Source organism: Bos mutus, chromosome 14, assembly GCF_027580195.1.
Source record: "Bos mutus isolate GX-2022 chromosome 14, NWIPB_WYAK_1.1, whole genome shotgun sequence".
Taxonomy (NCBI): domain Eukaryota; kingdom Metazoa; phylum Chordata; class Mammalia; order Artiodactyla; family Bovidae; genus Bos; species Bos mutus.
This window is the reverse complement of record NC_091630.1, coordinates 15,463,469-15,490,578: the sequence shown is the minus strand read 5'-3', so window position 1 is coordinate 15,490,578 and position 27,110 is coordinate 15,463,469. Positions and strand designations below refer to the sequence as shown.

The 27,110-nt window shown below is 42.6% G+C and overlaps 1 protein-coding gene and 1 pseudogene across 3 annotated transcripts in view; both read right to left on the bottom strand.

Moving 5' to 3' along the window:
- Nucleotides 1-10,979, bottom strand: part of MTDH (metadherin) — a 54,480-nt gene extending 43,501 nt beyond the window's left edge. Inside the window, exon 1 of one of the 3 annotated variants that reach the window (XM_070383009.1) lies at nt 10,271-10,979. In XM_070383009.1, coding sequence (XP_070239110.1) covers nt 10,271-10,654 — 384 coding nt within the window. In that variant the 5' untranslated portion in view covers nt 10,655-10,979. The remainder of the gene's footprint in view (nt 1-10,270) is intronic. The other 2 variants (XM_070383011.1, XM_070383010.1) reach the window with 2 other exon arrangements.
- Nucleotides 10,980-14,316: 3,337 nt separating this feature from the next.
- On the bottom strand, nt 14,317-14,864 carry LOC102267676 (small ribosomal subunit protein uS11-like; annotated as a pseudogene).
- Between the last annotated feature and the right edge of the window lie 12,246 nt (nt 14,865-27,110).

Sequence of the window (27,110 nt, the reverse complement as noted above, 5' to 3'; positions counted from 1 at the left end):
AATAACTATGATTTCAAGGAAATAAAGTTCTTTATGTTAGTTTCCAATTTATTAATTTCATACAATTCTTTACACACTAAGTACTTTTTAGTACAAGGCACTGGGCTAGGGGCCTCAGGGACACGGACATATGAAAGAAATCTGCCCTCTGGGAGTCTTAAAGTTCAGAATAAGAAGGTATGCTTAATAACAGACTTCTACTCCATTTGAGTGACCTTTATGTATTTGTTAAATTTCAAATTCTAAATTTCTAAAATTCTAATTCTAAATTTCAAAAGAACCTATAGCTGGGACTTCCCTGGTGGTTCAATGGTTAAGAATCTGTCTTGTAATGCAGGGGACTTGGTTTCAATCCCTGGTCAGGAAACTAAGCTCCAATGTGCCACTAAACAACTGAGTCCTTGTGCTGTAACTAGAGAGCATGTGTGCCACAACTACAGTCCATGCTCAGCAACAAAAGATTCCACGTGACCCAACAAAGATCTGATGCAGCTATATACATAAATATTTTTTAAAAAGAATCTAAAGCGACAGTAAGCATATATAAGGTTTAACATTTTACACTCCTATTTTTACTTAATTATGTAAAATTTTATTTTTAGTCACAAAATGTAAAACCCATGACTTCAAATTTCTTGGAAACTTCTTAGTCTACTAACTACCAAAAAAAGTGAAATATGAAAAGTCTATGGGGTTTGGAGTGGACAACCTGGGATTAAGGTCCAACTTCTATATATAATCACCGTGATTTTAAACATTTTCCTTAACTTACTCCTCAACTTCATCATCTGTAAATATGAAGAAAATATGTAATTTGTCTTGTATAGGCTTCTTGTTAAAGTAAACGAGAGAACATGTGAAAACATACTTTACATGTTCAAGAAACAGTTTCTTTCCTTCAATATCCTTTCCTCTCCAAAGCTATGAAGGCCCATATCCTCACCCTATGTTCCAGCATTCAAGTCTTTTTTCGTATTAACAAGCTCAAAATGAATGTTAAGTCCTGGTGGTCAAGAGCCTTAAAAAACTGTACATGTATCCAATGGGCCCAATGCTGCAGACACAAATTCTTTTGGGAAGTTAACAGAATACAAATGATGAATAAATATAGCCTCTCATAGGCTAGAAATAGTCCAGGCTTGCTCGAGAGACATGTCGTACTATCTTTTTTCTTAAAAAGCTGCTTACAGTCTGTATTCTAAAAAAGATTACACAATATTTACTCGTGTTCATTCACTCAGTATCCGTTAAATGACCCCAGTAGAGTAATAAGCAGGGCTCTTAAAGCCTTGAAACAAGACAAGTGTGGCACAATCCCTGTCCTCACAAAGCTTAGACCCCAGCAAAGGAAGACAGGTATAGCTCAGAAAAAACTGCCCTGGCTCCCCACCTCCCTATCCCTGGCCTCTAAAAGGAGAACAGTATGTGTTTTGAAAGCAAGCTGAGATCACGGTTGAATCCCCAAGGTCTATCACCCTGGACAAGTTACTACTTCGCTGCAGTCTCAATTTGCTTAGCAAGAAATTATACTTTGCATACTGGGAAGCACAAGTCTACATAGTATGTCCATGATTAAAAAAAAAGCAAGACATCATGGAAATTCCACAGATAACATCTTTAGCTGACAGATCTAGAAACTTCCAAGTATTTGCCATGTCCCATCACTTCATGGCAAATAGATGGGGAAACAATGGAAACAGTGACAGACATTATTTTGGGGGGCTCCAAAATCACTGCAGATGGTGACTGCAGCCATGAAATTTAAAGACGTTTGCTCCTTGGAAGAAAAGCTATGACAAACCTAGACAGCATATTAAAAAGCAGAGACATTACTTTGCCGACAAAGTCTGTATAGTCAAAGCTATGGTTTTTCTAGTAGTCATGTATGGATGTGAGAGTTGGACCATAAAGAAGGCCGAGGGTAGAAGAATCAATACTTTTGAACTGTGGTGTTGGAGAAGACTCTCGAGAGTCCCCTGGACTGCAAGGAGATCAAACCAATCAATTCTAAAGGAAATAAATCCTGAATATTCATTGGAAGGACTGAGGCTGAAGCTAAAGCTCCAATTCTTTGGCCACCTGATGTGAAGAACTGACTCCTTGGAAAAGACCCTGATGCTGGGAAAGACTGAAGGCGGGAGAAGGGACGACAGAGGATGAGATGGCTGGATGGCATCACCGACTCAATGGACATGGGTTTGAGCAAATTCCGGGAGATGGTGATAGACAGGGAAGCCTGGCCTGCTGCAGTCCATGGGGTTGCAAAGAGTTGGACACGACTGAGCGACTGAACAACATTTGCCATGTGCCAATCACATGCATTATCTCATTCAGTGGACAAGACTTAGTCTTGGTCAGTTTCTTAGTTTTAGTTAGGAAGAGTGCTGATACATATTTAAGGTAGAACAATTTCTTGTCATTTATTTAAAAACACAAACTGTGTGCTTCTTTCTGTCAAATGCTGTGCACTATCAATTACATAAGCTAAACATTACAGTACACAGCTTCACTCACAGTAATTTATCAACTTGCTTTTAAATTCAACCTCAATTTTTAACTCTTAAAAGCTAGGAGAATAATCTTATAAATATGACCTAAAAATCAAATTTGCAAAAATCTTGCTATATATCCTGAGGTATTTCCTTTAGGATAAAGATACTTGCACAGGCTTCCCAGGTGTTGCAGACGTTAAGAATGTGCCTACCAATGCAGGAAACGCAAGAGATGTGGTTCTGTCCCTGGGTCAGGAAGATCCCCTGGAAGAGAACTGCAACCACTTCACTATTCTTGCTTGGAGAATCCCATGGACAGAGGAGCCTGGCAGGCTACAGTCCATGGGGCTGCAGAGTTGAATACAGGAGCACACAAAGATCCTTGTGCCTTCTGAACAGCTAGACAAAACTAAACCCTCTTCAGGGATTCCAAAACATCTCTTTGTTAACTCTGAAAGAGCAAGGATGTTCAGGACTACTGTTATAGATGATACTCAATACCAATCAAACGGCCAAGTTATGCTAAAGATAATTTTTGAAACACTAAATACAGCATTGGTTTTTAAGGTTTTATATCAGATGGATACTGAGATAAGGATTACAGGTGATACAGTCAGTGGACACATATCCACGTAGTTCTTTCTCAAATGGATCTGAGAAAGTAGTTTTGAGATGATTTGAGAGTAGTTTCTCTCCAAACTACTAGTATAGTTGGAGAGAAAACAGAGCAAAAAACTAGTCAGGAAATCTCTGGCAAGCCAGGGGTTAGGACTCCATGTTTTCACTGCCAAGGGCCCAGGTTCAATCCCTGGTTGGGCAACTAAGATCCCACAAGCTGCATGGTGTGACCAAAAAAACGAAACCAAACAAATACAAATTAACTACCAACCCCCCTCCACCCAAACAACAAAAAAACTGGTCAAGCAACACCAACTCCTCACATAGATCTCTTGATTTTATTTGAATACTACTCCTAATAATTTTAAAATGCTTTCAAGACTTTCACAACCTTGAAAAGTAGTACATTACCCAATAATGCTGAAGTGCAACAAAAACAAGAGCTCAGAGAGTTTACTGCTGCTCTTGGTATCTGAGATGAACACAACTGTTAAAGGTCTTTTCTGTCAGAACTATTAAAGGTCTTCTCTGCGGTGCCTCTGGCAGAAGAAAATGACAGGATGAAAAAGTCCTGTCATATGACCAAACAAATGAAGCCAAAACTCTGGAGCTGCTGTAAAGGTCATTATAATTTTCAGCAAAAACTTCTGGTTTTTAAAAGTAAAATTTAAAAGCAATAAAGTTATAACTCACCGAGAAAATTAGATTTGTTCTCTGAATGCAGTGTAATATCCTGGAACATGCTATCAAAACCAGAGTGGTATAATGGAAATAACAGTGAGTTCTAAAGCTAGAAATCAGGATATTGTTTTGCCTTTGAAATGCCTTTGCTCTATGACCTTGAGTAAGTCGATCTCTCTGAATCTCAAGATTCTTTTTTTTTTTTTTTGGTAAAATCAGGGATTTTTTTACTATCACTCAAGATAGTAAAACTCAAGTTTTACTATCACTCAAGATTTTTAAATTAAATGAGTATTCAAGGCTTAAAACATTAGCAACTTAAAGGGAAAAAGAAAATCCTCTAGATGACATGTCACTTTAGTAATACCTGAGATAATATGGCAAAACCACTACCTATGAATAAAAGACATAATCCTACTGAGAGTATCTTAAAAGACAAATTTATTTATCTCAATAACAGATTAGACCATCCAGCTAAACAGTAAGATATCATTTTAGATCATTCAGGATTTAATTTAACAAATAGCTACCAAAGGCTCTAATACGCCAGTCACTGTTTGCCATCAGATAGCATCGCTTATAATCTGGACGAGAGAAAAGAAAACCCGGAGCAAAAGTAAATGGAGAAGTTAATAAACAATTTACAAACTATAATAAAGGAAACACATACAAAAGACTGAGACAGAACACCGAAGGGGGTGACTATTTCAAATAGGGTGGTTAGGAAAGTATTTTCTAGGAGGGTGAGTTTCAAAGTTAGATCTAAAGGCTGATTAGAACAGTGGGTCAAGTTTGCAGCATTGGGTTGTGAAAGAGCCTGAGGAAGTGCAAAGGATTACTGTAAGTGAAGGTAGCAAATGAGAGGAAGCTGAGTCAAGTTTGTTTAGAAAGAAAAGCAGCTGCTGAGCTGTACAGGAAAAAAGTTTAGATTTTAAATGCAAAAATTACTAAAATATTGGTTTTAGACAAGATGGCGATTTGCTTTTAAAAAGCCTCATTACTAGGGTGTTGAGAAATGACTGGAGGCAGCCGACAGAAGCTACTGCTGTGCGAGTGAGTTACGGTGGAAACAGAATGAGAGCAGCTGGACTAAATATATATTTTGGAGATAAAAATGATGGCACTTGCTGAAGGATAAGATATGAGGTGAACAAGATGAAGATATAAGGAAAAGGGAAGAATCAAGAATGATTCTTAGATTTTTGGCCTGAATAACTGAAGGAAAGGCAGAGTCATTTACCATTTACAGAAATGGGGACAACTGGGAGAAGGCAGGGTATTATGAGTGCTGTGCTGGAGATGTTAGAAGTTTTTGAGATAAACATCAGGTTTCCTACTGAAGAAATCAAGTATGCATCTAGACATGAGGTTCTGGAGGTAGGAGGAACAGTCCAGTCATTGCTGTTGTTTTAGTCCGTCAGTCACATCCAACTCTTTCGTGACTCCATGGTTTGTAGCCCACCAGGCTCCTCTGTCCATGGGGTTTTCCAGGCAAGAACACTGGAGCAGGTTGCCAACTTCTTCTCCAGGGGATCTTCTCGACCCAGGGATTGAACATTCATCTCCTGCATGGGTAGTCAGATTCTTCACCAGTGAGTCACACCAGGGAAACCCATTAGTTCAGTTATAGATACAAACAAACAACTGATTGCCATTATTTGGAGATTTCATATCCACAAATCCGCCTACTAGCTAAAAGTTATTTCTAACTCCCAAATCAATACTTGTCATTCTTAGACATGCATAGAGTTATGAAAAAATTTGAGTCATCCCACAAGCACATTCCCAGGCAATGCTCTGTTTCAGCTCTCAATATAAGTATATGAAAGAGAAACTAACTCCATCTGGGGAGCTAGAGACAAGCTTTATAGCAGAGGTAGCAATGTAGCTGGGCCATTTAAGGATAGGTAGAAATTGGCAGAGATACAGAAAAAGGGGGCCTTTCAGAAGAAATCATATGAACAGAAGAAGGTAATATGAATAGAGAGACACTGATATCTAGCTAATGGTAATGTCTTATGGGTAATGTGCTGATGAGCTCAGTTGTGGCTGACTCTTATGACCCCATGGACTGTAGCCCGCCAGGTTCCTTTGTCCATGGAATTTTTCAGGCAAGAATACTGGAGTGGGTTGCCATTTCCTTCTCCACGTATGAGAGATAAAATCTAAGATGGGATTAGATTATGAAAAGGCTTGAGAGCCATGCCACTGAATTTCATTCAACAAGTGTTGGGGAATTACTGAAAGGATGTGAACTCGAAAGTCACATGATTAGAGTTGGGTTTCCTAGGTGGTGCTAGTGGTGAAGAATTCACCTGCCAGTGCAAGAGACATAAGTGATGCAGGTTTGACCCCTGGGTCGGAAAGAATCCCTGGAGAAGGGAATGGCTACGCACTCCAGTATTCATGCTTGTAGAATTCCATGGACTGAGGAGTCTGGTAGGCTACAGTCCACAGGATCGCCAAGAGTCAGACATGACTGAGTGACTAACACTTTAAAAGATTTAACTGGCATGAGTGGGTAGAAAGAATTGGCAACAAAGGGACTGGAAGCAGGAAAACCAGTTAGGATGCTGTTAGGATCGCCTAAGCAAAAGGTAATAAAGTCCGAAAGTAGGGCAGTGGCAGTGAAACTGGAAAAGAAGTAACTACTACAAAAGACACAGCTTACTATTAGAATGATTTGCTGGCTGTAGACAGATGGACCTTACAAAATTTATACCAGATGAGGCAAACACAGCCATTTTTCACTGTAAAAATAAAAAGGTGGCTCACATGGATGTCTTCTAGGCATAAAAAATAGAAGCAAGCTGCATACATACATTGGCGGGACATTTTACTGTATTAACATTCAATAACTACTTATCAAGTGCCAACCACTACGCGAGGTTATACAGTAGCAAACAAAACCCTATTTATTGAGCTTATAGATATTAACAATGGTACTATGGAAAATCTTTATGAAAAATGAATTTTCTTTGATGATGATCTTGGTTACCTGCTTCCAGCTGAAACACAAAGCAGTAACTGCTAAAGACCAGCTATTTGAGATGTTGTTCAGTTGCCAAATCGTGTCCAAAAACCTTTGGGACCCCATGGACTGTAGCCCACCAGGCTCCTCTGTCCATGGTATTTCCCAGGCAAGAATACTGGAGTGGGTTGCTGTTTACATCCATCTAAATCACTATACAGGTTAAGTCAAGAAAAAAATATTTACTGAGTGTCTACTTAATACTCATGATGAACGAGGTGTCAAGAAAAACATATGTAAGAAAACAGTGATAAGTCCAGTGAAAAGTGTCACCCCCTTCACTTTTAACAGGGGAATGAACACAAACACCTATGGCAAGGTATTAGGGGATAAAAAGCAAACCAATACAAGAATTAAAAAAAAAAAAGCTTATGAAGAGATTTTAAAAAGCTAAATGACATCTACTCTATTCATAAAAACAGGCAACTAGAAACAAACTGAAAATTTGAGTTGTGAAATCTGGAATGATTTAAGAGAAAACTTAAAAAGGACAAAAATAAATTCAGAATGTCCTTTCAAAAAAACTGTAGTTGACATTCCTGAATCCACTTGAATCAGAATTAAGTATATCCAAAATGTTCATCAGAATGATGTAGTAATAGAAGATCGATTATAAGATTAACATGACTGCACCTAGAAATCTCTCTTATACTTTGAATCTTATGGCACTACTGCAGTCAATGATTTTCAAGTAGGCAAGGGAGCTTATTAAAAAAGCAGATTCCCTGGACCTAGCTCCACAGACTGAATTTACATCTGTAGTTGGGCTCAGGAATCTACACAATTTCACAAGCATTCCAAGTAACTACTGCAAGTAGTCAGGGTGGACAGTCTGAGGAGTGCTGTAGTGTTTTACCCCAAGTAAGATCTTCCATTTATAAACAAGATAAGCTAATGGAAGCAAGGCTAAATGCCTCACTCAAGTTCAGAGTTCCAGTTCCTGCCAGCCAACAGAGTTAAGTCTTCCACCCTCAAGCCTTTGCTATTTCTTCAGCCTTTCCCAATGTCCATTTCCTCCCCATTTCAAAGTCAAATTCCATGAAAGGTTTTTCCTGGCTACCTGGGCACTCACTAAGGTTGCACTGTTAAGTTTCTGATATCTTTTTTCCACAACTGGAAAAGAAGTTCCTTGGGGAACACTGAGCTTTTGCTTTTGTATCCCTTTCACTGTAAGACACAAGAATATGGTGTTCCTTTTTTACTGCCTTCAATTTGCAAGCAGTATCCTGCTTTTCCCCAAACAGAAACTTAGCAAAGTGCTGAAGCATATGAATACTAACCAACTAATAACTAACTAAATGGAAGCTTGGATTTCTTAACTCTATAAAGCAGTGTTTTTCTGTGGGTCACCCCGCAAATCAAATGTGAAACTAATTTAATAAGTCACAAATACCATTAAAGAAAAATAGACTAGTGTGTGGGGGGTATTGTAAAATGTTTTCTCTAGGTTGTGGTCAAAACTTTTGAAAGCAGTTTTGTAAATGTTGATAAACTTCTCCAACACATCTTTACTGTTAGGTAGGCAAACATATTTGCTTTTGCAATTAACACTCAACCACCCTGTCAGCCTTCCCATTCTCTATTCTCCAAAGTTAATACTGGATTTATTTATTCATTCCCCCTAGCACAAATACTAAGTTTGAGGAGTATTTTTCACCACACAAGTTCCACAGGAGCCTGTCTGTGTTCCTTCTTCAGATGGGTCATCTAAGTATTGTGATGCACTTCGAATGGGCACCTGTCTGTTGACCTAAGTCTGTCTGAAATTTGAGAGGCGCAAACAGGGCTTTGAAATTTTCACAACCTGTTTCATCCACACTGGTCCTAGGCTTATGAATGAATGTGAGTTTTTTCAAGATCACCTTCTTTTTTACCTTGGAGCCAGGTTTCCACCATAACATTACTTTCTGGTAAACCTTGATACTCTTCACAAATTTAAATATAATTACATAGCTTCCAAATCAATTCTATTTTCCCTTCTCCTAACCTAAGGCAGTAGTCATACTAACAAAGTTGTATCCGTTTCTAGTTCTTGTACATATCTTGCATCCTGTTAACCAGCAGGTCTAATCTAGACCTAATAATGCAGTAATTGTGACTTGTCACAACTCTAATACAGTGTCATCTTTTGTACTGTTACCAACCATACTCTCATAACTTTAGCTTGAATTCAAATCTGACTTCCTCCATAACTTTGCTAAATTCCTCCAAATCCCTTCAACTCTCTAAACCTCATTTACACTGTTCACACCTCTACAGCACATGTCAGTCCACAAGATATTAAAATTACTTTTGAATCTGTCTCCTATATTAGTTTCCACGACTAACTTTCACGTACATACCGCTCACTGTCCAGCGAAAACCAGAGGGCATTTCTCATAGAACCTTATTGTGCTGAAAAGGTGAGGCGCTAAAACCAGTGGCTACAAAAATAGGTTAGGAGTTGTTTCCAATTTTGCACACCCTCCATACTCCGGTCAACTATACGCTATTTTTAAAGAAGTAAAATAAAACCATGAAAGTTCTAATGGGAGAACCATGGGGGACATGGCAATCAAGGCTGCAGAAATAAAAGGCGAAGGCACGATAAGACGGTCGTGATGCTCTGCCTTTCCACACGTGGTCCGGTAAATGGGCGCCTGATCCCTCTTCTCAGCCCGGCACCATTCTGCTCTGTCATCCTTTTTACCCTATTTCAAAACCTCCCACACCGTTCCGCTGAAGTTGCCTTGGCGCCCTCTCAGAGGGCCGTGTACCCCAAAGTACATTAGAAGACAGACTCCGTCTTGCCGGGCTCCTGTTCCGGCCTCCAGGGGCCACATGCACCAGAAGCAGAGTGGGCAACCATTTCCCTTCTAGAGCCCTAACTAAAATGGAAGCGCGTCCAGACCTGGGTACCTTTAATCCTCGAGTAAGCCCCAGGGTTTTTAGGTCACCGTTATCGCCTCCACTGCCTCCCACCTCGGCGGGACCTGAGCACGCAGGCTCTGGGCTTCCAGGAGCAGTCTTGCCACAACTTCCCAACGCCACCCTAAGGTCCCGTCGGCCTCCGCACACACAGGCAGCCTAACCCAAGTAGGCCTCGGGGTGGGGGGTGGTGTGTGTGCAGCGGCTTGGCATGTCATTCCGGCGGTCAAGGGTCCCCAAATTGTCTCGACCTCCGGGCGGCTTTTACTTAAATGTACCCCTCAAACAGTCTAACTTCCTTCCTCCAAACCGATCTGCCCCACCAGGTCCTATACTTCCTGAGTTTCCACCATTCCCCAAGAAACGTGTCCACCGATCGCCGCCTCCGCCTGGGAGGCTGCATCCCGGCTCTGGACTATGCTCCCTCGGTCCCCTATGCCGAATTCCCGGCGGGGGCGGCTGGGGTTTGGCCTCCCGATCGCTCGACTGGGGTAAGGGGCTCCCCACCCACCGACCACCCCGCCGCTCCTCCCCTACTCACTTTGGGCTTCTCCGGCAATTTCTTCCGGTTCTTCTTCTTTTGCTCCTCGCTCCTGAGATTCTTCAGCACGCCTTGGTCGTCAGCGGCCGGGGCCGGCGCGGCCGCCGCCGCCTCCTCCCGCTTGCGGGGCGGGTTCCTCCGCTTCTTGCGGGCGCCGGCGCAAGCCGCGGCCCAGCCGTAGCCGAGCAGGAAGAGCAGCAGCAGCCCGAGCGCGCCCGTGCCCACTAGGATCACCCAGCCCGGGTACCGCTTCGGCTCCAGCCCCAGGTCGAGGCCCAGCTCGGTGCGCAGAAAGCCCAGGCCAACCGAGAGCATTTCCTGCAGCCGGGCCGAGCCGTCCTCGGCCTCCTGGGCCAGTTCGTCCAGCCAGCTCCGTGTAGCCATCTTCCCTCCCCGTCAGGGGGAGCGGGGGGACTCACAGGATGACGCCGGGCCGCTGAGACGCCGTGGAACAGTCGAGGGAAGCGAGGACGCGCCGGGGCCCGACCGCCTCAGGCCGAGCGCATTGCGGCCGCCCCTCGCGCCGGAGCCGGGGATCGGCCGCTGCCGCTGCCAAGAGGACGAGGGGGTGCTCCCCCGGCTCCCCCCTCGTCAGAGCCTCACTCCGCCGCCGCCAGAAGGAGGGGGACGGCGGGAGGGAGTGTCTCCAGTGGCGGCCGCTAAGCGGCGTCTCCGCGCCAGTGCCGGGCCCCCGCCGTCCTCCCTCGGCGGAACAATGGCGGCTCCGGCCGCGATCCACGCAGCGGGAGGCGACGGGGGGGGGCGGAGCGGGGCCGCGGGTCACGTGGGCGCCGGTGGGCGGGGCGTGAGTGTCACGTGGGCGCGGCGAGGCCGGGCGGGGCGGAAGCCGTTGGAGGGAGTACGCGGCTGAGGCGGTCGGCTGGGACGTTTTTCGGCGTTTGCCGGAGGCAAGCCGAGCACTGGGGACCGGTGATCTGGGCGGGAGGTTGGGAGGGGTTCACTGGAGGAAGCCTCTGCGGAATGGCTGTTGGCCAGGAGCTAGGAGACGTGGCGCTTTGAATGGGTTCAGGGGAGGGGCTCTTGAGGAAGCCTGGGGGCTGCGGCGGGCCGGGGAGGTGGGGGAGCGTGGCTTGCAAGAGGGTGAAGAGCTAGGATGTGAAAGTTGGACTCTGAAGAAAGCTGAGCGCCGAAGAATTGATGCTTTTGAACTGTGGTGTTGGAGAAGACTCTTGATTCAGAGTCCCTTGGACTGCAAGGAGAGCCAACCAGTCCATCCTAAAGGAGATCAGTCCTGAATATTCATTGGAAGGACTGATGCTGAAGCTGAAACTCCAATACTTCGGCCACCTGATGCGAAGAGTTGACTCATATGAAAAGACCCTGATGCTGGGAAAGATTGAAGGCGGGAGGAGAAGGGGACGACGGAGGATGAGATGGTTGGATGGCATCACCGACTCAATAGACATGAGTTTGAGTAAACTCCGGGAGTTGGTGATGGACAGGGAGGCTTGGCGTGCTGCAGTCCATGGGGTTACAAAAAGTCTGACAAGACTGAGTGACTGAACTGACTGAGGAACCAGGTCACGGGGTGTAGGTCCAAGTCGCCCTAGTAGCTGTCTGCTTTTCTCCGTTCTTTTTCTGGGAGTAGTGTTGGGGTGGAAGCGGCTTCTACTCACTGGATCACGGATCCAGCTAGACGCTTCCAGAGTTGGGCTCAGTTGAGTACGAAGCCGGGCACTCTTCTTTCGGGGCCTAGGTTTCGTTCATAAGTTAGGTTTGTCTCAACTTCCAAGTTGTGTGTCTACAGTTTGCCTGCCTGACCAAGGGCGCTTTCTCGTGGTTTTCGCTCTTGGCTTTCGTTCCTGTCATTCGCCAGAACTCAAAAAAGTTGGAAGGCACGTGGGCAGTATTATTTTCCTATTGCAGTTTAACAAGAAGTAATGTGAGGCATATTGGATTGTGTTTTACATGTAGATGAAGTAGTTCCTTCGTTGCGTTCTATTTTAAGCTTTTGTGAAAGATCACAGAGAATTTCCAAAAATTCTTTTTTGTATGCTGCGTTGACCATATCTGGGTAACATTAGGAAGAAGTGAATTTTCAGATCTTAAAAATACAAAGATGATATTCACGGCTGCCTTAGGGTTTTGACGTTATATTTCCCTATGAGAAAACTTGATGTGTTATCGTTAAATGATAATTAGCATTTTTAGCAAGTGTCTTAAGTGAACTAAATACAGGCTTTCTCAAAGATTAGAAAGGGGAGTAATAAGTACCGAATGCCAGAAATGTATTTAGGAGTATTTTGACCTACTTTGCAACTGTGTTGTAACGCATATTGTGATTAATGAGTGAAAGGGAGTTTGGTAAATAATAAACTGTTACTCTAGCCAAGCTTTATACAGACTTATTATTAAAGACTGTAGTTAAAGACAGTGTAAATTACAAGGCCAAAAACTTGGAAGATGTATTTGGAACTACTTTATCTCTAAAAGGTTCCAAATTGCATTTATATTTATGAAAGTAGGTTTACAATTTTACATTTATGCTTTGGTTCCAGAGACATGAGGGTATCTTTCCTAAGAACCCCATTCTAGGTGAACACGTGAGGGCTTATGAATTAAGCTATTATACAATAATAGTAGCTGGATATCCCTGTTCTTTGGCAGTCTGGCAAATACTGATTATGTAAAATCCCATCACCTTTTTTTTTTTTTTTTTTTTTTTTTTCCGTGTGATTCTCCTTTGACCTTAAAAAGAAAATGTTTACTGTATATGGTAATACAGATATAATCATTTTTCACATATAGCTTTGTGTCATCTTTTAAAGTATTTTAATTTAAGAACAAAAATGGATTCATACACTAATTACTGTTTTGCATTTAATGACAAACGCAAGGTGACATTTTAATGACATATTTAATGACATCAGCATTCATGTCACTTGATAGAACCCAGCTGATAAAACTCACCAGGAACATACTAGTAGCCCCACAATGTTAGGTTTATTAACTTGCTGCAGAATGAAATTTAGGTAAAATTTAAATGAAGCAATGCTTTGAAAGAGTCAAAGCAAAGCAAGCGGTGTCTAAAAGAGATAATATCAAGCCTGGCCTGGAATATCCTAATTCCTTGAAAATGGTAAAGTTAAAAGAAATGTTAGATGTCATTGCTGAAACCTCTCTTCTTGAAACAACTGGGTTGGGAATGAAGACTCCTAATTCGGAGTCAAAATGACCCATACAATGGAATACCACTCAGAAATAAATACATGAAGCAGCATAGGTGAATCTCAACATAAATATACCGAGTGAAAGAAGCCAGGCAAAAAAGAGTATGTAATGTATGATTTCATTTATATAAAACTAGAAAATGCAAACTGATCTATAGTGACAGCAAATCAGTGGTGATTTGGGGAGGCGAGTGAGCAAGGAGTGGTGGCTGGGAGTGATTACAAAGGGGCACTAGGAAACGTTGGGGAGTGATGGATATGTTATCTTTATTATTCTCGTTTTATGGGCATATGGGTTTTATGGGTTTATATATGTCAAAACTTACCAAATGTGTACTTTAGATATTGTAGTTTATGTCAAATATACCTCAATAAAACAGTTAACAGTTTTTTGAAAAGTGACCCATGTGGAAGGAACAGCTGCATACAGGAGTGGCGTGCTCCATGTTCACTGATAGTATTTTTAACAAAGTTTTTACCAATCTATAATTTTAAGGTTTCTCAGCGGTATATACTTGATGTTAATTTTTTTAAACAGGTTTGCACAATAAATACTTATTCTATGATCTGGCTCTACTATATAGTTTATTTAACATAGTTTATTATTGGATAGGTTATTTACAAGTTTTTTTGTTGCTGTTCTTGTTTTTTGCCATTAAATGCAATTCTGTCATGAATATGCTTGTAACTAAATAGCTTTGTGAATACCCATAAGAACTTCATGAGGATAGAATCCTGGCACGGTCATTGCCTGAGCCATAGCCCACAGCATGTAACACTTATAGTTTGAGAGGCTTTGTTTTTGTTTTTACATCAAGGCAATTTATTAACAAACAACAATTTGAGGAGTCCTGTTCACAGATGGTTGCCATGGAGACCCCTCTTCCTGCGGGTGCTGTCAGAGGGGATGGGGGTAACATTCTCAATCAGCCCAATCTTCATCCCTTAGCGGGCTAGGGCTCTGAGCGCTGACTGGGCTCCTGGTCCAGGAGTCTTGGTCCTATTTCCTCCTGTGACCCAGAGTTTGATGTGGAGGGCAGTGATGCCCAGCTCCTTGCATCTCTGGGCTACATCCTAGGCAGCCAACATGGCAGCATATGGAGAGGACTCATCTCAGCCTTCACCTTACACGGCAGATGGTTTCCTTGCCTGAAAGATCGGTGACACGGACAAAAGTGTCAATGAACGATGCAAAGGTGTGGCACACCCAAATACATTTTCTTCTTCAGCCACCCGAGGGCCAAGGCTGATGGCCTGTTCTTCCTTTTCTTTCCCCCTGCAAGGTGCCATTTCTGCACATCTCCAGACTCATCACTGGAAAGAGCTTAGTTTGGAAGTTTTAAGAGACCTGAAGAAGTTCTACCTAAAACCTCTCATTTCATAGAAGAGAAGGATGCTTCAGAGGGCTAAGGGTTGTACCACAGAATCAGAGTGGCTGAGTTTGTAGTAGAACCCAGTCTTAACTGTTCTTGACCCCTTGGTTTCTCCTCTTTTTTCCGTATACCCAGTGATTAATTCTTGGGATTAGTTTGTTTGTGTTTGTTTGCTCAGACTACCAAAACAAAATTCCATAAACTAGGTAGCTTAGACAAGATTTCTCACAGTTCTGGAGACTGGAAGTCCAAGATTAGGGGACTGGTTTTCTTCCTGGCTTCCAGATGGCCACTTCCTTGCTGTGTCCTCACATGGTGGAGAGATAGCCAGTGAACTCTCTGATGTCTTATAATAAAAGATACTAATCCTGTCAGATTAGGGCCCCACCCTTATGACTTCATTTAACCTTAATTGCTTCCCTAAAGACCTTATCTCCAAGTAACAGTCATGTTGGGGTTAGGGCTCCAACATGTGAATTTGGAGTGGGGACAAAGTTTCACATTTCAGTAGAGCTTCCCAGGTCCCACAGTTGGTAAAGAATCCACTTGCCAATGCAGGAGATGCCAGAGACTCAGGTTTGATTCCTGGGTCCAGAAGATCCCCTGGAGGAGGAAATGGCAACCCACTCTAGTATTCTTGCCTGGAAAATTCCATAGACAAGCCTGGCGGGCTACAGCCCATGGGGTCACAAGGAGTTGGACACATACACACATTATGTGTAGGTTACAAACGAATATATAGTGTTTTTATCTCTTAAATTAGGTTATGGGTACAAGAGTGCTCCTTATCTCAACTTTTTGTATACCTGAGATACTTTGTAATTAAATTTAACTGACAAAAATGACAAAAGCTATAGTTTGCACGGGAGCTAGGCAAAATAATGGAGGCTCCTGTGGCTATACTGTTGTGGGGGTATGTATCTTATGGTGGGGAATGGTACACTGGCCCGTGTCTATGGGTATCCCTTTAGGCCTTTTAACCCCTTTTGCTCTGATTTCATGCTCAGCATGCCACAGCCATTTTGTAATGAGGCATCTTTATTGTAAGATGAGCTGACTTAAGTAATCTGATCCTCTTTGAAGTTATATTTACTAGTGTAAATCATACATTCTCAGTGGAGCAATATTGTTCCCACAGGGGATTTCTCAGTGTTGGCTTTGGGGGCTTAAAAAATGGTTTTTAGTGTACAAAGTACAGATCAATATACTACATGCACAGATATACAATATATATGTGGTATTAAAACTAAATAGGAAAGTATCTAAAAAGGCCCTTACAGGAGTGATAATGAAAAAATGATTGAAAAATACTGGTGCAAAGGAAGAAATTGGCACTCTGTCTCATCAGTTAGATGTCTGTGGTTTTAGTTAATCAGTTTCCCTGGATCATTAATTCAGTTTTTTTTTTTTAATATTTATTTGGCTGTGCTGGGTCTTAATTGCTGCTCAGGCTTTTCCCTAGTTTTGGGGAGGGAGGGCTACTCTCCAGCTGCAGCGCGCAGGCTTCTCTTTGTGGTGGCTTCACTTGTTGGGGCACAGGCTCTGGGCTTGCAGGCCTCAGTAGTTGCTGCTCCCAGGCTCTAGAGCACAGCCTCGATAGTTGGGGCCCACGGGCTCAGTTATTCCATGGCTTGTGGGATCTTCCCATACTAGGGATTGAACCCCGTGTCTCCTCCATTGGCAGGGGGACTCTTCACCACTGAGCTCCCAGGGAAGTCCCTGTTCAATCATTTCTTCACTGGACGTTTACTGAATTCCAGCTCTTTGGTTTGAATGCATGCTATCTGTCCTCAAAAATCTCAGAGCCTAGTGAGGCCAATGGACCCTTTCTTAAATGGCTTTAATGCAGGAGAGTATCACTACAGCAAACTGATTTGAGCATGAAGATTGTACTGGATGCTGTGATGTACCTCCCAGGTCCTGCTTCGTTAATGAAAGAATTTTCCCCCAACTCTGGGAATGTTGCCAGTGAATTTGAGGTTCTTCATTGAGAATTCGAAGATGAAGATGAAAGGTTAAGAAAATAAAGTGAAAGTTTATTTAAGTAAGGTTTCTTGCCAGCTGGCCCCTGCCCTCATTTCTCTGCTCATACCTAGCCACCTGCCTACTCTAACAGGAGTATTACCAAGGGCCATCTCTTAGGTGTCAGATTTTGGGGAAATGACTGAGGAAAACTTCCTCAGCAAAGGTCATGTCCCCATTCAGGGGCAACCTACATCCAGTGACTCATCAGCCTGGGGCTGCACAGTCTTGGCCTTGTCCCACCCTGGGTCAGTTTTGAAAGACCATCCCAGCCCCACAGTACTCCTTGAGCTTGGCTGAGGATTGTTGGTACTGTATCTCAGCCCACTTCTCGACCTCCTCAGTCCTGTTTCCTTCTCCTTCCCCTGGTATTGGTTCCAAGAGCGCTTCCTTATATGCTCATCTAAAAGTCTACTTCACGGGGAACTCAGTCTGTAACAGTCTGATGAGGATTTACAAAGTGATATCACCAAAAAGGGAAAGGTTATTTCTGCATTTGAAGCAGTGGAACACTTTCAAATACTATATATTTAGGTTCAGTCTAGGAGGATGAATGGGATGTTGCTACGAAGAGAAGAGAGTGGAGAGGAGTTTCCAAGCATGAGGACCAGCAAAAGGGAAGGCTTTGGGACATGAGAGAGCATGGGAAGCTTGGCTTATGGTAAGCACTATTCTGTAACTAGTGATAGAGTCCTTAAGATTTTGTGGAGGGATTTGAAGAAGGAATTCTTAACGACTCTTAGGTGTCTCACTTCCAATTGGATAGATGGTGGTGCCATTCATTGAAATGGGGAATATTGGAAAAGAGCTACGTTTGGCAACTCGAGATTAGTAGCTTTGTTTTATACACATTGATTTTGAGAGTACAAATTATCCAGATAAGTTATCAAATAGGTAGGTACACATGGATGTGGACTCCAGGGGAGAGATGAGAGCAGGGGATACCCCTTAGTTTCCTTGCTCTGTTCACACTCATTTCTTAATCACTGATGCTTTCTACTCTTACAAACCCTTTGCACTGTGCATGAAATTCATTGGTTGCTTTTCCTAGTTAATTTCCACTTATTCTTCCTATCTCAAGTGAAACATCATTTTCTCCTAGACGCTGTGCCCAGCACTTGACCAGGTCACTCCTCATGTTGTGTATATTTATGGCACCATGAAATTTCATAGTACCCATTGAAATTATTTCACACTTATTCACGTGACATTTGCAGAAGACTCAAAAAGTTTTGAGAACATCAGATCAGATCAGTTGCTCAGTCGTGTCCGACTCTTTGTGACCCCATGAATCGCAGCACGCCAGGCCTCCCTGTCCATCACCAATTCCCGGAGTTCACTGAGACTCACGTCCATCGAGTCAGCGATGCCATCCAGCCATCTCATCCTCTGCCGTCCCCTTCTCCTCCTGCCCCCAATCCCTCCCAGCATCAGAGTCTTTTCCAATGAGTCAACTCTTCGCATGAGGTGGCCAAAGTACTGGTTTCAGCTTTAGCATCATTCCTTCCAAAGAAATCCCACAAACAGTACCATTTTGGACTGCAAGGGACAAAGAGAGTAGTGAAGAAGGTATGGAACTTCCAAAACTTTACTGGCGAGAGGCAGGCTGAGAAAATTACTCAGTTGCAAACTGCACTACTTTTCTTGAGAAAAGGAGACTCGGAGCATAAAATTAAGAGTCCAGAGGGTGGAGTTAAGACTCACGGAGAATTATTCTAGACTTTGAAAACTAATCCAGGAACTTTCAACTTTCCTGAGCTGTATTTCAGGATTGCTATGGACAACTGATGCCTTTGTATCTCTAATTTCCCCCCAGTTTGAATGGGAATGTCTGTACCTATTTTCCTTTGCTGTAGCACCATTGTATGGTGGATGTCTAAGGAGAAGAAAACTTGTGTTTAGTTTCACAGTTCCCTCAAATTGAAAGAGATTGTGCTGCAGGAGATATCATGAACAAAACTACACCTAAGGAGCTTCATCTGTACCTGGACCTGATTTAGATGATGAAATCCTGGATCTGAGCAGATGCTCTAATGGGATGAATATACTGAGGGCCTTAAAAGAGGGTGAATGTGTTTTGCATGTAGAAGTGATGTGAGTCACTGGGGACCAGAGGGTGGACTCTGGTTGGCATTTTCCAAGATGTCCCCAGTGATTTCTGCCTTCTGGTATTTATGACTTTGTGTAATCTCATCCCCTTAAGTAATTTCCTTCTGAAAACCAATAAGCTACCTTAACATTGAGAGAATGTCATTTCTGTGATTCAGTTACAAAAGATTCTGATTTCCATCTGGCAAGCCGACCTTCTCCCTTCATGACTCTGATGAACCAGGTTGCCGTGTTGAAGAGGCACAAGTGGCAAGGAACTGAGGGCAACAGCCCATTGCAAACTGTGGCCCTCAGTCCAACAACCAAAAAGGACCTGAGTCCTGCCAACAACCATGTAAGTGAGCTCGTAAGCAAGTCTTTCCTCAAGTGATCCTTCTGAGGAGACCCCAGCCCTGGCTTATGCCTTGGTTGCAGCCTTGAAAAGACTTTAGAGGATCTAGAAACTTGAGCTAGTGCATGGGTTTTAAGTTGCCAAGTTTGTGGTAATTTGTTACACAACAGTAGAACTAATATATCTACGATAGTGTCAAAGTTGGAAAAGATGGGCAAAAGTCAGTGTTTGCAGAGCTATGGGGGAACAGACATTCTCGTACAGTGTTGATGAGAGTAAATAGGCACACAGCTTTCCGAAGGCAGTTTGGCAACATAGACATTTTAAAAATCCAAAGCTCAAAAGGCAAATGATTTTTTGATTCAGCAGAATCCATTGCTAAGAAATTGTCCACAAGAAATAATCAGACCAATACACAAAAGTGGAATCACATAGTCATTACATTGTAGTTTACAATCTCAAAAAATTGGAAGCAACCAAAGGACGCGATTGTTTGAATGTGTTGTGACATATATAAGGATAGGAATATTATGCAGCCATTAAAGAATATGACCTATATCTATGTATATCAATTATTCACTGACATGGGAAGCCTACCTCTTAAGTGAAAACATCAGGTTACAGAAAAACATGGGTATCACATCATTACAATTTTAGAGTATGTGTATGTATATACATGAATTGAGAGGCATCTGGAAAGACAATCCCTCTATCTGTACAGCAGTGTACAGCAGTAGGATTTTTTTGGAGGTTTTTTTTAAAAAAAAACTTTTTTCTTTATACTCTTCTAAATTGTTTGAATATTTTCTGTGAATATATGTGCTTAGTCACTCAGTTATGTCTGACTCTTTGTGACCCCATGGACTGTCACCTGCCAGGCTCCTCTGTCCATGGGATTCTCCAGGCAAGAATACTGGAGTGGGTTGCCATTTCCTCCTCCAGGGTATCTTCCTGACCCAGGGATCAAACCTGTGTCTCCTGCTTTGGCAGGTGGATTCTTTACCTGTGCACGACCTGGGAAGCCCAAATCTGAAGCAGTGGGAACTATTTTGTATGGTACACATTTGGGCTTCACCCATGGCAAGGTTATAGCAGGAATCTGCCCAGAGAGCCCAACTTCTGTCTTCTGAAATATTCTTTCCTTCCTTCTTCCTAAAAGGTTTTATTCATCTTTCAAAATTGGAAAAAACTTATTATTGACCAATAGAAAAATTTCTCACAAGAGGATAATCATTTTCATGTATATATATATATAAAATTTAGTATAAATTTAAAATGCCTCCCTGGGAAATGCTTCCTAAGAGTTATAATATTTACTTAAGTATTCTGTTTCATTTAGGCCTATTTTGCTGCATAATGCCACCACTAAACTTTAAGATATGCTGATTCATGTCATAACCAGTGGCTTCGAAGGTTTCTGTTAAGTTTTCAAAGGTATTTTTGAACTTGTGAAAACTTTATTACTAAAAGGAAAAACTTCTTTAAAATGTGGTGAGTCACCTCTGCTGGATGAGAGAAAAAAAAAATTCCTCAAACCTCATTTGAGACCTAATGTTTGTAAAAATGAGTAGCTATTTTGGTGGCTGAGCAGAAAGGAAAGACACAGGTGTCTGTTCTGGCAAAGACCAAAATCTTTATGTAAATTAGTAACCTCGGATACTCAAAAACTGACCAAAGAATTGATACTATAGTAGTTCTTGCCTGGAGCATCTCAGGGACGGGGGAGCCTGGTGGGCTGCCATCTATGGGGTCGCACAGAGTTGGACACGACTGAAGTGACTTAGCAGCAACCTCAGATACTCAAAAACTGACCAAAGCATTGATACTGTAACTGGAAAGGTAAACTTGGCAGTTAGTAAGCTATATCTAATAAATCCTAAGTTTGACGAATCACTTGGACTCAATGAGTTTTTGTTTGTTTGTTGTTTTGTTTTTGCTCAGGGTATGGTGCAAGTTTTGTCTGTGCTATGACTCTTATTCCTGATGAGTTATTTTGTGAGCGCATGTAGAGAATTTTACTTCCCTGAAGCTGAAGCCTGGTAGTTAGAGAATAGGGCCTGTTTGGTGAGAATGAGAGTAACAGCTTAGTCAGCTTGGGCTGCCTTGTAACAGAGGACCAGCGGCTGGATGGCCTAAACAACAGAAATTAATTTTCTCATATATCTTGTGACTGAAAGTGTAAGATTAATGTGCCCTCAAGGCTGTTTCTGTGGAGGCCTCTCTCCTTGGCTGCAGACAGCTGCCTTCTTGCTGTGTCTTCACATGGCCTTTTGTCTGCGTGTGTGTGGAGAGAGAGAAATCTCTGGTGTCTCTTCCTCTTCTTTGTCCTGTTTGTTTGTTTGTTTTTTGGCTGTACTGCACAGCTTGCAGGATCTTAGTTCCCCAACCAGAGATCAAACCCAGGGCTCCCAGCAGTGAGAATATTGAGGCCTAAACACTGTTCCGCCAGGGAATTCCTTCTTCTTCTTCTCAGAAGGACCTTGGTCCTGTCTGATCAGGACTCCACCCTTATAGCTTCACTTAACCCCGGTTATCTCCTTAAAGGCAGTGTCTCCAAATGCAGTCACACTGGGGGTTAGGGTTCCACTGTAGGAATTTTAGAGGGGACACAGTTCAGTCCATGACACAGGATAAGATCTGGGATTGTTCTTTGGAGTCTTTAAAGGCAAAAATACCATAAAATTGATTTGCTGGTATCTCTTACTAGAACATAAGCACCATGGGGCTGACTTGTGTACTGTGGCACCCCTGGCACTTACTGCACTAGGCACTATTAATACACACGTTTGTTTAACTAATGAATTAACAAACGTGGTGACTCAACAGGAAGATGGGGTGGAGGCTGTTGGCAGTGATCTGGGATGTGAGGTACCCAGTGCCTAAATCCAGTGGTGGTAGAAATGAGATGAAGTGTGACATGTGACAGAATGTGAGATGAAGGGGAGAGAAGAATCATGGATGATTGACTTTCTGTTTTTGAGTGACATGGTGATCATGATTCCATTAGTGGCAAAAGAGAAGTTGAGAGAGATTAATTTATTACCATGAATCCTCATTTATTACCATGAATCTGCCACTCCTTGGACGTGGGGTAGCTCCTCTCGGCCGCCTTCCCTGGCCTCGGGCGTGGGGTAGCTCCTCTCCGCGGCTCCTGCGCGGCGCAGCCTGGTGCTCTTGGTCACCGCCCCTGACCTCGGGCGAGGGGTAGCTCCTCTCCGCCACGCTTCTGCGCGGCCTGTCGCATCCGCGCACTACAAACTTAAAAGATTGTTAGATATAGATTTAGAGTAATTTGTTTATATCTGCTAAGAGGATTTAGCAACAGGAAATCATTTATCTTGAATGACTGGAATGCTTTTTTCTAGTTTGTGCCCTAACTGTTCCAAAAAGAATCAAGTTCAGTATTCAGGTACACTTTCTCTTAACAGACAATGTTACTATTCTATACAAGTAGACAGCACTGTGTGTAACCTTGAGAATAGGGTTTGTTTTACCCAAACTTGAATTTTTATAATTAGCTGATAAAATGATCATTCTGAGCTATTGCCTGATTTTAACACCCACCCATTTTAGCAAAGTTGCCGTGTCTCTCTGTACAGAAATGTGTGTATTTCTTTGAGTATTTTATTGTTCCTTGATGGAAGTGCTCTGCAACAGCTAGAGAAAATGAAATAGCAATTAGCAAGTAAAAGCATAATGTTAAAAAAGTAAAATTGTAAAGTGTTTCAGTTAGGGTACAGAATAAGCTGCTGTTAACAAAGACAGGTGTTTAAACAATATAGAATCATATAGAATTTAATAGTCTAATTAATTTCTCATATAATATTGTTACGTAGGCTCCTTCTATCCTGCAATTCAACCTGTGGCCCTAAAATATTAGCCACATCTGTGTGGTCCTACGGAGAAGGCAATGGCACCCCACTCCAGTACTCTTGCCTGGAAAGTCCCATGGGCGGAGGAGCCTGGTAGGCTGCAGTCCATGGGGTCGCTAAGAGTTGGACACGGCTGAGCGACTTCACTTTCACTTTTCACTTTCATGCATTGGAGAAGGAAATGGCAACCCATTCCAGTGTTCTTGCCTGGAGAATCCCAGGGACCAGGGAGCCTGCTGGGCTGCTGCCTCTGGGGTCTCACAGAGTCGGACACGACTGAAGTGACTTAGCAGTAGCAGTAGCATGGTCCTAGATGGCATGTTGCCACGTCTAACTTCTAGGCACTAAGAAGGGAGAAGAAGGAGTAGGATGAAAAGACGCATGTTCTGGGTCTTCCCTGATAGCCCAGTGGCTAAAACTCCGTAGTTCCAGTGCAGTTGGGGTTCAACCTCTGGCCAAGGAACTGGATTCCACATGCCGCGAGTGACCTGTATTGGCTATCTCCTGAAGCGCCAGAGTCACAATGGCTTGAGATGTTTGATATCAGACCAGGACTAAGTAGCTGTATGCTTGGGCTTCCGTGAGGAATCCTCCAAGTCTTACAGGACACATTTCATTTAGTAGTCTAGGACAGCCCGTAGGGACCTCTGACAGCTGTGAGATGCCATAACTTCCTTCTGGCTTCTGTGGCATGAATTTTTTTTTTTTTTTCACTGAAGGCATTCCTTTAGGTTAAGCCATAGCAGTGAAGCTTTGTCTGTGAATATGTTTTCTGGGAGGGGAAGGGAGTGGGATATTGTATCACTGATTTAATCCTTTAGCTCATAACCAGTTATAACTGACCTGTTTATTCCATTACCTGGTTGGCACTCAGAGGGTAAGAGAAGCTTGAATAAGTATTTTGGCAACAATACAGTCTGAATGACCATTGGTTGTTATGAGGGTGATAAGCTAAATTATGCAGAGTATATCATGCAAATGCTGGGCTGGATGAATCACAAGCTGAAATAAAGATTGCTGGGAGGAATACCAACAACAGCCTCAGATATGCTGATGATACCACTCTAATGGTAGAAAGCAAAGAGGAACTAAACAGCCTTTTGATGAGGGTGAAAAAGGAAAGTGAAAAAACAGGCTTAAAACTCAGCATTCTAAAAACTAAGATCATGGCATCTGATGGTCCTGTCACTTCGTGGCAAATGGAAAGGGAAAAAGTGGAAGCAGTGACAGATTTTATTTTATTGGGCTCCAAAATCACTGCAGGCGGTGACTTGTTCAGTCGCTCAGTTATGTCCAACTCTCTGACACCCCATGAACTGCAGCATTCCAGGCCTCCCTGTCCATCACCAACTCCCAGAGCTCGCTCAAACTCATGTCTATTGAGTCGGTGATGCCATCCACCATCTCACCCTCTGTCGTCCCCTTCTCCTCCTGCCTTCAATCTTTCCCAGCATCTAGGTCTTTTCAGATGAGTCAGTTCTTCGTATCAGGTGGCCAAAGTATTGGAGCTTCAGCTTCAGTATCAGTCCTTCCAGTGAATATTCAAGACTTATTTCCTTTAGGATGAACTGATTGACTCTCCTTGCAGTCCAAGGGACTCTCAAGAGTCTTGGGCTTCAAGGAGATCAAACCAGTCAGTCCTAAAAGAAATCAACCCTGAATATTCATTGAAAGGACTGATGCTGAAGCTGAAGCTCCAGTATTTTGGCCGCCTGATGTGAAGAGCCGACTCATTGGAAAAGACCCTGATGCTGGGAAAGATGGAAGGCAAAGGAGAAGAGGGTGGCAGAGGATGAGATTGTTGGATAGTATCACTGACTCAGTGGACATAAATTTGAGCAAACTCCAGGAGATAGTGGCAGACAGAGGAGCCTGGCGTGCTGCAGTCCATGGGGTCGCATAGAGCTGGACACGACTTAGTAACTGAACAATAGCAACAAAGCTAAGGAGGGCAGGGTCTGGGAACTGCATTGTATAAAGACGACTACTGGTGACTGTGCCTCAGAAAAGTAGGCATGGCACACAAGTTTTATCCAGTGGGACATTCTCTAGGGCTTATCCCGCTCTGACCTCTTTTAGGCTTAGAAGGTCTGGGCTGGAAACACCATACATTATGATGCTAGAGGTTTACTATATTAAATATTTTTCCTCCAAGGATTCATTCAGCTAGTTTCTTTTAGCTAGTTATGTCACTGCATTTTTGACACCATAATCTTTAAAAAGATATATTTCGATAATTATGAATTTGGGTAAAACTTTTATAGTGGGTATGGCCAAGATCAAGCTTTGGATGAGCTTAGTATGTCTCTATGACAGACCTATATCTTGTGAATAGTATAGAACTTTAATGATATGTCTCTTTACCCAAACTAAATAAGTAAAAAACTACATTTATTTATGTGCAAATATTTTTATAAACCTTCATGGATTAAAGGTAGTTCCTTTAATAATGTAAGATAAGCTGTCAATCAATAGAAAGTTCACTGGACCTAAATCCAGAATTCCTCCATTGTTGTCACGGGTCTTGCCAAAATGATTTTGTTGTGTTTTTAGTGGGCGAGATACCTAGTTAATAGTTTACAATGAGAAATGCACCTTCAGAACATTCATATCTATTGACCAAGAGGTGAATCAGGGTATTTGCTGCCAAGTTGCTTCAGTCGTGTCCGACTCTGTGCGACCCCATGGACTGCAGCCTACCAGGCTTCTCCGTCCCTGGGATTCTCCAGGCAAGAACACTGGAGTGGGTTGCCATTTCCTTCTCCAATGCATGAAAGTGGAAAGTGAAAGTGAAGTCACTCAGTCGTGTCTGACTCTTAGCGACCCCTGGACTGCAGCCTACCAGGCTCCTCCATCCATGGGATTTTCCGGGCAACAGTACTGGAGTGGGGTGCCACAGCCTTCTCCCACAGGGTATTTGGGAATAGGTATAATATTATTTCTGATGTAATTTCTCATGATCTTAATTCATTTTTTATAACAGGTTTAGATAAGATAACCTTTAAGGTTCCTTTCAATTTAAAAAATTCCTATTGTATAGGCTACATCATATATCTACATCTTCTTTCTTCTCTGGAAAGGAGAAGCCTTACAAAGTAGATGGTTCAGTGCCAGGCACTGTGATAAGCACTTAATGTGAATTATTTAATCCTTGCAATTGATGAAGTAGGTATTCTTATTATCATCCCCTTTTTCTCACCAGATTAAGATGATAAACAGGCTTTTCATAACTTTCTCACTATCCCGCAGCCCCTGAGTGGCTGAGTCGAGATTTTGAACACAGGCCTGTGGGACTCCAGGGCTTGGAAACTGACGTCTGTGCTTCTTTGCTATCATACAGTTGCAGTCTTAGAATGTTTAGAGCATATAAATAATCTGACCAAGAGCGATAAGTAGACTGACCAAAAGTTTTTATTTTTTAACAATTAAGTATCAGCAATATTTCTCGGGATATTTTCTGTTCACACATTATCATAAGCTTATAAGGTCTGAAAACAGGGTAAACTGACATCTGAAGCAATGGCAAGGTAAATCCAGGTTAAACGACCTTCCTCCAAATCTGATGAACAGAAATAGTGAGAAAAAAGGCAACAATTTACGAATGAAAGGCATCCAAATGAGGGAAAACAATTTTACATAATAAGCTTCGAAAAAAGATGGCTAAGGAGAATGTGAGAGGTTTTGGGGTAGGTCTTTTTTTCACACCCACGGGAATAGTATTGAGAAGCCTGAAAATTTTTATTAATGCCTTCTGACTGGACAAAAGCAGTCTTAGAGAGTTTGTAGGTGGCTCCGAGAAAAGGAGAGGAAAATGCCTCAAGTGTAGCCAACCCTACTTACTCTTAAGAAAGGCCTCCATGTCATCTGAATTTTCAGGTTTCTGTGGGGAGGTGGATGAATGCATGGGGTGGACACTGGTGCAAGATATTTAACTGGACTTCA